The 12,118-nt window shown below is 41.5% G+C and overlaps 1 protein-coding gene across 1 annotated transcript in view; it reads right to left on the bottom strand.

Annotated features, from left to right (window-relative positions):
• The window catches only part of LOC122795969, a 283,360-nt gene that overhangs the window by 193,783 nt on the left and 77,459 nt on the right, over positions 1-12,118 (bottom strand). Inside the window, exon 2 of the mRNA XM_044064451.1 lies at positions 5,067-5,261. Coding sequence (XP_043920386.1) covers positions 5,067-5,261 — 195 coding nt within the window. The remainder of the gene's footprint in view (positions 1-5,066; positions 5,262-12,118) is intronic.

The following is a 12,118-nucleotide window of genomic DNA, read 5'->3' as shown; positions in this document are numbered from 1 at the left end:
ACCTAACTTTTGGTGGATTTTCTTGATTGTGGAGTGGATTGTGGGTGTCAAATTTTAGTTCTTCATCAATAATGATGCCAATAAGATTGGTGTTGGGAACAATTTCAAGGAGGGTGTTGTTTTGGCTCTGTATGGTGAATGTGGATTTGTCAATGGAGTTTTTGGTAGGGGGAAAAAACATTAGTTTGGTTTTATTTGCATTTAGTGCCAGATGGTTAGACTGCATCCAGGTTTCTGTTTTGGAGAAGGCTAGTTGGGTTTTTGCTAGGAGCTCGGAGGGAGAGAAGGCTGAGCAGATGATTGTTGAGTCATCTGCATATTGGATGATAGATTAATCTGAAATGGTTTGGTGAAAGTTGTTAATGAATAGGTTGAAGAGAACAGGGCCAAGAACAGAACCTTGTGGGACACCTGTGGGTGTGGGAAGGAAGGGGAAGGTTGAAGATTTCCACTGGACAGCTTGTTGGCAGTTGGACAAGTAGATGGAAAACCAGCCGATGGTGGTGTGAGAGAGGTGTAGGGTGGAGAGTTGGGATATAAGTAGGGTGTGTGAGTTGGTGTCAAAGGCCTTTGACAGACCTAGGAATAGTGTGGCTACGAGCTTGCCTGAGTCGCGTTCGAGGTTTATGGTGTCAAGAAAGGAAAGAAGGGCAGTCATGGTGCTGTAGCCAGGGCAGAAGCTGAGTTGGGTAGGGGAGAGGAGATTGTTTAGTGTTAGATGTGCCATGAGTTGTGCTTGCATTGTTTTCTCTAGTATTTTAGAAAGAAAGGAAAGGATGGCAGTAGGCCTGAAGTTGGTGGTATCAGTATGTTTGCCACCTTTGTGGAGGGGGATGATGTAAGCATGGTGCCTGATAGAAGGGACGTATGATTCTTGTATGGATCTATTTATAAAAATAGAGATGGGATAGGCAATGCTGTCTGCAAATTGTTTGAGGAAGGTGGGTGGAAGGTTGTTGGGTGCATTGCAATAGGGTTTGAGTTTGAGGAGAAATCTTTTTATAGTACTTGTGGGGATGGGCTTGAGGCAGAAGGATGTGGAGGAAGGTTGATGATTGGGGTAGTGGTTGGGGCAGGAGGGGTTGGTGGTGGAGGAGGGGGTGGGAAGGAGGCTGATAGTTTAGCTATACAGTCTACGAAGAATGAGTTGAACTGGCTAGATATTTCAAGGTTGGAGAGGTTGGGATCTGGGCAGGGGTTTTCTTTGTTGCCAGGATCCAGCATGGATGAGATGGAGTCCCAGAATTTTTTGGGATTTGTTGAGTGCAAGGACTGGAATTTGGAGCAGTGGGCTTTGCTGCCTTTTTAGTTGGGAGAAGTTGTACAGGTTGATTGTGTGGGACGGGGCTTCAGAGTTAATAGTATTCCAGTTGATGTTGGTATCACCGATTACACAGGTTTCATTTTTTTATATTGGGGGAGAACCAGGACAGGACGTTTTCAAGAGATTTGATATTATCACCAGGGGGAATACAGAGGACAGTGATACTTATAGACTTGTGGTTGTTTATTTTTAGTAAACCTATTATAATTTCAGCGTTGGCAAAGGTTGGCATTTTATTGGAGTAGGGAGTTATGGTATGGGAGGTGGGGTAGATTATTGCTACTCCACCTCCTTTTTTGTGGGCTCTGGTGTTGCGAATGATTTGGAAACCTGGTGGCAGGATTTCGCTATCTTTTATATAGGTTTTCAGCCAGGTTTCAGAAATGGCAATAATGTCGGGGTGGTTATGGGAGAGCCAGGCATGGAGGTTAGGGATTTTGTTTTTAAGGCTTTGTGCATTAAGTGTTGTAAGGCGAACAGACTCTGAGTTTGTGGGTTGAGTGGAGGGTTTGGTGAAATTGATGTTAGAGATGGGTCCCGGATTGGGGTGGATGTCGCCGTGAGAGAGAGATGTGGTGGAGTAGAAGAGTGAGGCAGTGTGTTGGGCAAGGGTAGCTTGGGTTGTGTGAGAGCAATGATTTTCTGGTACCACATTTAAGAGGGGTGTACAGGGGGGTTGGGAGCAGTTTTGGTTTGAAGAAATAGATTGGGTTAGAGGTAAAGAGTTCATGTGAGATGGATCTGTAGGGTGGGAAGTGAAGTTGATGGTAAGATGTAGTGGGACAGACAGAAAGACAGTGTAGTCAGGCAGAGGTTTTTAGTATTTAAAGATGGCACCGCAGCTCAGGGAAGAAATAAGTAAACTCTCAAGAGGAAAAGGGAGGGAATAGACAGGACTGACAGGGTTGGGAAGCTTACAATAAGATTATGTTAGGAGACCAAGAGAAATGTGGGGGGGCTTGGAGAAAGCTGTGAGAAAACAGGTTTGACAGGGCTAGGGAACTTACATTAGAATTATGCTAGGAGAACAAGAAAAGTGTAGGAGGCTACGGACCAGGACTTGGAGAAAGCTGTGAGAACAGAAAAACAACCAGCTAGCCTAGGTCAGTACCTAAAGGTGTCTGTTTATCTGTGTGAATTCAAAAGCAGATTTAGTAGAGCATCAGGGAAGTAGAATATAAAATAAATGTAAAGCTTTGGGAAACTGTATATTTTTGTTACAATAAAAGGGAGAATAAAATATAAGAATATAAAAGAAATGTGATATACAAGATAAAATATAAGAATATAAAATAAATGCAAAGCTTTGGAAAAATGTATATATTTGTTACAGTAAATAGGAGGAAAAAGGGGGGTCCAGTAGTGTGCACAGCAGAAGAATCAGTAGGAGAGAGAAGATTATAATAGACCTCCACTGCTCACAGTCTGTTGATAAAAGTAGAACTTGCAGTGACTTTTACTGGTTTGAACGTTTTTTTTCTGCTCTACGTGTTCTTGTATGCAGGCAGTTGCTTCAGGTTTTTTTTTTATTTATTTTTTGTTTGGGGACCTTTGAATGTGTTTAAGGGACTGTATGGGGAGAGAGAGAGAGATATGTTAACATGAAGCCAGAAAAGGGGGTAGGTGAAGTAAATAAGTGGAAAAAAAAGACAGGCAAGGAAATATCACAATTTAAGTAGTTCAGCTAAGCAGTATCTAATCAAATAAATTAGTTAAGGAACAAGCAGTGATAATTAATAAGACAGTCACCCTGTTCAGTAACATGAAATTCAGTCTATTGCCACCTTAATTTCACAGAATACAGAGTAATTCATTGCCAGTACACTTTTCCAGCTATTTGTTGCTACTTAGTAATGCATGCCATTGAATTGCTTGCCTTTATATGTTAAAATACGCAAGAAACACTGATATTGCAGATGTGAATTTGAGGCACGTCCAATAACTATATTAGATCATGCACCAATAAAAAATAAAATAAAGATGCAGAATAATTATGTAAAAATGAATAAGTGGCATTTAACTACTTCTCTGCTAAATGACAGAAATGTAAGGAATGTGTAGTATGATTTGAAAGTTACCAGGAACAGAAATTACTTCAGAAGGGTTAGCTAATGAGTTGGATAAAATGAAAAGGGACTTTAAACGCATTGAAGAAATATGAGATGTGAGAAGTAATAGGAACTATTTAGATGATTTGTCATAGGTTATATAATTGCGGAAAGGCAAACTTACAGAACAAGAACAGGAAAAAAAAACTGCAGAAAATGCAAAAGGAAAAATAAGGAGCTATTTGGACAAAATGCATAAGTGGAGTACGAAGACTTTTAGCACAATGACAGTGCTAGCCACCCAGCGGTGTGAACATTGGCCCTATATGATTGTCACTGTTGATGTGATACACGTTGAAAAACGGGAAAAAGAGGTTGTGAAAGGATGACTTATGCAGCAGAACACAGAAAGAGTTGTGGGAGTACATAACAAGAAATACAACCAGACATTCCATACAGAAATTACAGATATTTTGGAAATTTTACAAAAATTTATATAAAACAATGAAATGTGAAACCAAGAAAACGTACAAATGGAAATACTTATAGAAGGCTTAGTTATGCTAAAGTTAGACGGAGAAGTGGTTCAATAACAATTAATAGGAAATGATAAAATAAAAACACTGATGTATAATCAATTACAGTGAAGCATCAAGGAACAGACAGTATTCCTGTGGAATTTTGGATGTTTGGAGGTAAGAGAGCTATAAAGATACGGAAAGTTTTGTTCAAAAATATTTAATAGAAGGTAGGAGTACCAGCACCTTGGAAGAAAAAAAGTGCTGGCTGTATTACCAAAATAGGGTAAAGACCCTTCAGATCTGGCTTCACATAGACCACTGCCCACCCCATTAAAATCATCTCTCCCATAAGCAGCTATGTAAAATACTCATAATGCTCTGCCACTTCCTTTGTTAGCTATCAAAATCCTCTCATAAACTACATATCAGCAACTAACAATAAACATCTTTACTATTTATGGCTCTTACACACAGAAAAGCATCCCCATTCCAATATGGCTCTTCCTCTCCTTTTTCCACCAATCTAAGAAAAAAACAGTCAAGACTGAACTTCTGTGGCAAATACGTCTGTGGTACAATAATCTATGTCAGACCCTAATGTTTATCGGAACACTTAAATACCTTTAATTAAGACACATATAATAATAATAATAATAATAACAATAATAATAATAAAAACACATTCAAAGGTCCTAGGATTTAAAACTATGAGAAAATTACTTTTTATAAATTAAATCAGACATGGGTAACATGGTACTTTATTCTTTGATTTGATCCATGGCTGGAGTGCCTTCTGTGCAGTCTACTGTGTTCTCTCAGTGTTCATATGAGTTTTCACCAAGGTATCCAGTTTCTTACTACATCAGAGTGATTCCAAACAGTGAGGTGATGGGTCTCTAAACTGTGCACAGGTGTGTGTGTCTACATGTAATTGCCCACAGGTGTGTGTATACATGTTTATATACACACATACACACACATACAGATATGCAAGGATATATCCTGCAACGTAAAGGCATCCTATCTAGAACTGGCTCTCTGCCTTATACCTAATAAGTGCTGGAATAGGCTCCAGGTCCTCAGCAGTCCTAAACAGAATAAGACAAATACTGGAAACTGAATGAAAACCAAGCAAGCATGGAGAACTGGGCGGTTTTGTCCCATAACTCTCACCTCAGGTTCTTTGCTGTCTCTTGCATGAATTCCATTATAGATTCTTTCACTTCCGTCATGACTTTCTTGCCCCTCTGGGCTTTTCCTTTTGGAAGTAGAAGGTGGTTCCTTCTCAGATAAAACACTAATATCATGTTTACTGCTCTTAATCAACTCTTCTTTTATAGAATCTGAATTCATTTCTGATAAACTTTCCTAGAAGAGGAGAGAAAAGGAACAATAATTTCAACATTATTATACAAGTGTTATACATAAATAAGATACTGCAACTGAGTATCACTAGAGACTTTGCCATGAAAAAACATTTCTAAGAAATGCAGAATTCAGACAAAATAATTGGTCTCAAATTTAATGCAATCAGTGACTACAAGTTCTTCGATGACTATAACTGAGTAACATGGTTTCATCTACCCATATAAAGAATATTTTAGTTTGCTTAATCAATAGTTTAATTACTTTAACACCACACAACTCCAACCACTGTCTCCTTTTAAAGTTCTCACACATAGTGAAGAAAACCACCAAAATGCTGCTTTGTCACATCAATTCTACATTTGTTTTATTATTTAGGCTGCGAGGTCCATTAGTTGGATCTTGCCTAAAAAGGCACTACGGGGGCAGCATGGGCTATTGCTAGTATATGGAAGCCTTAGAATGAAACCTGCAATCCATTCCTGGTAAAATACTATGAATTGTCAAGTATCTCATCACACTCTGACACACACTAGATCCTTCTAGATGACACCAGCTACAGAGCCAATTGTTATAACCAATATTTTTTTCTTTGTACTCTGAGATCATTATTGATGAAGGAAGGATTCCAATCAATACCAATGTCTTTCTTGCATTTGCAACATGCATGGAGAACTCTGATATGTCTCTATGCATATTCCTCAGGGGGTCTATATTAGATAATCGAACTTTCAAAAGTTCGACTGTTATATAGTCGACACCATATGATCGAACTTTTAAAAGTTTGAAAATCTAATAAAAAAAAAAAAATATACTGCACAAATAACCTACCTGAACATTTTAAGCAGGGGGGCAAGCCCCCAAGCAGCCCCCACAACCCCCCGCTCTTTAAATATACCAACTCTGAGATCGCACTACAGTGCGGAAAAGGGAAATCTTCCCATTCCGCGCTGTAGAGAGATCTCCTTTAAAACGTTCCAACTTTCAAAAATTCGATCATATGGTGTTGACCATATGACACTGGAACTTTTGAAAGTTCTATCATCTAATATAGACCCTCCTCAGGGGTTGGCATGCCAGGCTCTTTATCCCCACATGGACCACCATCATGTCATTATCATATCTGTCTGGTTTAAGGTTCTTGAGGACACTGGAAACATCTGTTTTCTTAGTTCATGAAAGCCAACTCACTGTCACCCTGCTTTTGTCCTGCTTTTGTTCAGCTCTGTGTGAGTAGAATTAAGTGTACCTGACTATGGAGTCACTACTCACCAGTTCATTTTTGTCTTGTGAGTACTGTGAAGCACTGGAATTGAAATAATCTACCAGCTGGTGACTCTTAGCTATGGTTGTACCAATATGTGTTGTAGTACTAAGTTTATGATGAATCCTATTTTAATGAGTCTTGGAGGATTAGGAAAGAACTTTCTGACAGCCTCAGTGTAAGATAATTTACAGCGAGTTTGTGTGGAATGTTGTGTTAGTGTCTGTTGCTCAAAGGATGTATTTGATTATGAGAGTGTGGTATCCTGCTTAGCTAAAAGTACTTGTACTTCTAACAAAAGGATAGCGTCAAGCTCAGTAATAATTAATTGTCTGTGAGCATCAAGCAATTGGTACACTATCTGAGTACAGTAAGTGCTATGATGTTACTGAAAGACTAGCTTGTTAGCCCTCTATTTTAGCCCAAGGCACAAGAAAAAAAGGGCACTGAACTAGTTTCTGTTTTCTAGTATTTAATACAAAAAATGAATGGATTAAATTGTATTTAACACTAAAACCTGCTGTTTTTGTTATAATTACTTGAATAATTAAGAAAAATGTGAACAAAAAGCTCCTGATTTATAGTGTTGTATATAAAATACATGAAGTAGACTGTATTTATTACTAAACTGCTGCTGTTGCTATGATGATTTAAATGATTTAAAAGAATATTTTGTACAAAGCATTGAAACAGCATGTTATAATAATCCACCCTAATCAGCTTGTAAGCATAGTTTAAGGTGCTGTGTCTGCAGTTGCACAATATGCACAGTTCCTACAAGGGAAACTGAAACTGAAAGGACCTGCATCCATTGGATAGCATGTTGTATAGTGCTGCATGAAACAGAAACCAACAGAAAAACTGCTAGGATTATTGTGTATAATGCCTACCTCTCAGAAACAGCAGCTATATATTCCCTACCACAAAACAATCACTACTGGCAAGAAGAACACTGACACCCTGACCACAAACAGTGAAAACTGCAGATAAATGTAAAATAGAGAGATACATACAGAAAACAGTCAACCTAATACTACAGTAAAGCAATGTCTTTCGGCTTCTCCTGTTAGGGGTTGCCACAGTGGATCACCGGTCCGCAGATTGATTGGCAGTGGAGTTTTTACAGTGCCGAGTTGCCAGCCCGGCACCCAATCCAGAAGGCACACGCACACAAATGCAACTACCTGCATGTCTTTACAACTCACTCAACCACAGGGAGAACATGCAGACTCCACACAGAAGGTGCTCCATCCGAGAATCGAACCGGAGAACCTCTTGCTGTGAAGCGGAAATGCTAATCACTGCACCACCATGGCCGACACTAACTTAAAAATAGAGTAATACTTTGTAACCCAGTAACAGTCAGGCAACTGTTACACAAACAGTAAAATAACTTTTAAGCAGACTGACAAATACTAAAAATTCATCTAAAACACACTTTAAATATAAGCATTTACTAGCTGATTTTAATTGCAAGTGAAATGGGTACTTTCTTGCCTTTTTGATTAAGTCTGAATTTAAAAGGCCAGTTCTTCCCTTTTCAGCACATCTGCTTACGGCGTAGCTTTCTGAAGCCTTTACAAAAGATGCCTGACAAGCACCTCCCAGCACATTTAAACTAAGAGACACCAGCAGACTGCCATACAAGTGCTGATGACCTACAGAAATTCATATATGTATTATCTCATTACATATGAACATCCAAGGTATGCAAAATTCTCTCCCCCTGATTCCAGGGTTTGGGTAGAAGACTGGTACTGAGATGAACTGAATGGGAGCCATTTCACAAACACCCTAGAGATGAATGGAAGATTAGTTTTTAAGGATGCCCTGTCCTTGCAGAAGTTGGTATATCATTCCCTATAAATGACAGCTTGCAACTTGGGAGTTCCCCCAGGTTGAGGAAAATGTTACTACTAGCAGAATCTTACAAAATATGTTATTTCAGTTCAGCTGTGTGGTAGGTTGAAAAAGGAACATTATTATATGACAAAGCTCAGGCCGCATGCCAGGGATACAGGGCATCTAGACAGCTGGAGATAAACAGTCTACTTTAAGTCTTCAGCAACTGTACTGGAAGAAAAAAGAAGTTATGTACCTACCATAACGTTCCATGTTAGTTGTCTTCATCTCGCCTTCTTTCTTGCTGGTTGGGATCGGCCATCTTCAATAGCTCAAGAGCTGTTTACTGGCTCGAGGCTACCCCTTATCCCATGATGCCCAGCGACAGCTACCCAGATCTTGTTTGAAATAGCTAACTCCAGACATAGCAAGAGAAAAAACAGTCCAAAACAAATAGGTTGACTATACCTGCCATATGCTCTAAGTCAGTAGAGGAAACAAACCAGAGAACACCCAGCCAGTGAAATAAGAACTCCTCTTGGTCCAACAGGACAGGGGGACGGTGGGTGGGACGCAAGAAAGAAGGCGAGATGAAGACAACTAACATGGAACGTTATGGTAGGTACATAACTTCTTTATGTTAAGTTGTCTATCTCGCCTTCATTCTTGCTGGTTGGGACAGCGTCCCTAGCACCTAATATCCTGGGTGGCTCATTGGAACAGACTCTTCAGAACAGTGGAACCAAAGTCAGCTCTGCTCCTGGAGACCATATCCAGCTTGTAATGAGAAATAAAGGTATAAGGATTTGCCCACATAGCAGCTGCACAGATAGAATCCATGGGCAACCTAGACTGGAAGGCTACAGAGGTGGCCAAGGCCCTGGTAGAATGACCTTTCGGTCTGATAGGTAACTCTTTGTTCCTTAACTGATAAATGAAAGTAATAGTGTGAGACAACCATCTAGATAAGGTCACCTTGGAAACTGGGAGACCATGTTTGCTTAAGGCATAAGAAAGGAATAGCTGGTCCGACTTCCTTATTTCCTTAGTTCTGTGCAGGTAAAAGCGCAATTGTCTATAAACGTCCAATTGGTGTAATTTGTACTCTGCCTTGTTGGTGTGATTAAGGAAAAACACATGAAGGTCTATAGATTGGTTTAAATTACTTTCTGAGCAGACTTTAGGAAGAAAAGAAGGATTAGTCCTCAAAACAACCCTGTCCTTATGATAAACCAAGTATGGAGGACGAACACATAGCGCCTGAAGTTCGGAGACGCGTCTGGCTGAAGTAATAGCTACCAGAAAGAGCGTCTTCCAAGATAAAAACTTAATGGAGCAGGACGCTGCTGGTTCAAAAGGGGGGCAGAATTAAGGAAGTTAGGACCAAATTAAGGTCCCAAGGAGGAGGGGGATCTCTCACCGGAGGCCTAAGGAGAGTCGTCCCTCTCAAAAAAGCTTTACAGAGCTTATGAGACAATGTTAGAATTTGACAACCCAACATGAAAGTTAGAAATGGTCGCTAATTGAACCCTGATCGTAGCAGAAGCGGACCCGGAATGAAAAAGTTGTGCTAGGAATTCCAGAATTTCGTGGACTGGGGCTGAAAGGGGATCTACGTTCCTAGCCTCTGCTCAACAAGAAAAATGTTTCCATTTACTAGCATAAGTTTTCCTGGTTGTGGACTTGTGAAAGGAGACAATAATCTCACGTACAGCCGGGGAAATGCTGGGAAGTCTGGCTAAGGTTGGAAGTGGAGCAACCAAGCTGTGAGCTGGAGAGTTTGGAGGGATTGATGCAACCCGCCTGATTGATGAATCAGTAGATCTGGAATCGGGTCCAGAGTCCAGGGCTGATCGAGAAGGTAATGGTGCAGGAATGGGAATCATATCTGTTGAGGCCAGTAGGGGGCAATAAGGATAATTTTGCAATCCAACGATATTGCTTTCTGTATGAGTTTCGGTATCAGGGGAAACGGAGGAAAGGCATAAAGAAGTCCCTGAGGCCAATCGTGGACTAGAGCGTTTCTGGGTGTGTGACCTGGAAGCGGAAGAAGGGAGAAGTAGTTGCTGCATTTGCTGTTGAAGGGGGTGGCAAAAAGATCGCAGCAAGGCTGTCCCCATTTGCGGAAGATAAGCTCCACAACTTCCTGATTCAGAGACCACTCGTGAGACATGAGGACAGCTCTGCTGAGCCTGTCCGCTATGACGTTGGACCTCCCAGGGATGTGCGTCGCAATCAGAAAACGTTGGGAGAAAATCGCCCACTGCCACAGTCTGAGTGCTTCTCAACACAGGGGGTAGGATCTGGTTCCACCCTGCTTGTTGATGTACCACATGACTGACATATTGTCTGTTTGAATTGCAATGGTCCCGGAAGGAAGAGAGTCCTGAAGGGCTTGCTACGCTAGGAGCACGGCTCTCATTTCTAGGACGTTTATGTGCAGATGGTACTCGTGAGGTTGTCAAGTGCCTTGGACTGTCCTGCCCAGATAATGCCCCCCCTCACCCTATCAGGGAGGGGTCTGTGGTCACTGTGGCTACCGGAGGGGGTTGAATGAAGGGTCTGCCCTGAGTCACTAGTGGGTAAACCATCCACCATGAAAGGTGCCTTTTGCATGCTTCTGTAATCAAGATCATGTGAGACATGGGCAGCTCTTGAAAAGACCACTGTGTGAACAGAAGCCACTGAAGGATCCTCATATGAAAGCGGGCCAGTGGGATTAGAAGAATGGCTGCTGCCATGGAACCCAGAGTTTGAAGGACGAACCTGACTTGGATACTTTTGCTCTGCATTAGAATCTGTACCTGCTGACGAATTGTAGACACCATTTCTAGTGGTAGCCTTGCAAACATGTTCCTTGTGTCTAAGTCTGCTCCTATGTAAGTAATAGATTGACAGGGCAACAAGGCAGATTTTTCGAAGTTTACTGTAATGTCTAGCTGGGAGCAGATTGTGATTGTGTAGTCCCTGGCTTGTAGGAGTTGATGCCTGGTAGTAAGCAGTGAGGAGCCAGTCGTCTAGATATGGAAACACCTGGAATCCTTGACGTCTCAGGTGAGCCGTGACCACTGCCATACATTTGGTGAACACCCTGGGGACTGTGGTGAGACCAAAGGGCAGAGCTCTGAACTGATAATGACTGGCTCCCAGCCGGAAGCGAAGAAATCTCCTGGAGCGCCTGTCCATCTTGATATGGTAGTACGCGTCCTGAAGATCTATCGAGCACATCCAATTGTCCTGACCCAGAAAGGGTAGAATGGACTGTAGCGTGACCATCCGAAACTTTGTTCTTTGTACAGACCTGCTTAGTCTGCTGAAATCCAGAATCGGTCTCCAGTCCCCTGTCTTTTTTGGTACCAAAAAGAACCTTGAGTAAGTTCCGGATCCGTGCTGGTCTGCTGGGACTTCCTGGATGACTCTTTTTTTCTAGCAGTTTTGAAACTTCTATTACTGCTTGGTCCTTTAGATTGGGTGGAACATCTGGAAGGGATTTCTTTGACGGTAAGGGGGGTTGATGGAAGGGAATTTTGTAACCTCCGGATATAATGGACCGTACCCATCTGTCTTGCGTTAAATTTTGCCAGGCTTTTGGGTACAGTGAAAGTCTTCCCCCAACTGGCTCCAGAGGTGAGCAGCCAGGCAACCCTTTAGGGATGCTGAAAGGGCTTATCAGAGGAAGATTCTCTGTTGCCCTGGTTCTGTGGACCCCCTCTGCCATGAGGGCGGCATCTGTTATTATTGTTTCCCCCTCTGC

This window comes from Protopterus annectens, chromosome 2.part2, assembly GCF_019279795.1.
Source record: "Protopterus annectens isolate FY-2018-M chromosome 2.part2, PAN1.0, whole genome shotgun sequence".
Lineage (NCBI taxonomy): Eukaryota > Metazoa > Chordata > Ceratodontiformes > Protopteridae > Protopterus > Protopterus annectens.
The sequence above is the reverse complement of the archived record's forward strand: the minus strand, read 5'-3'. Positions and strand labels throughout refer to the sequence as shown.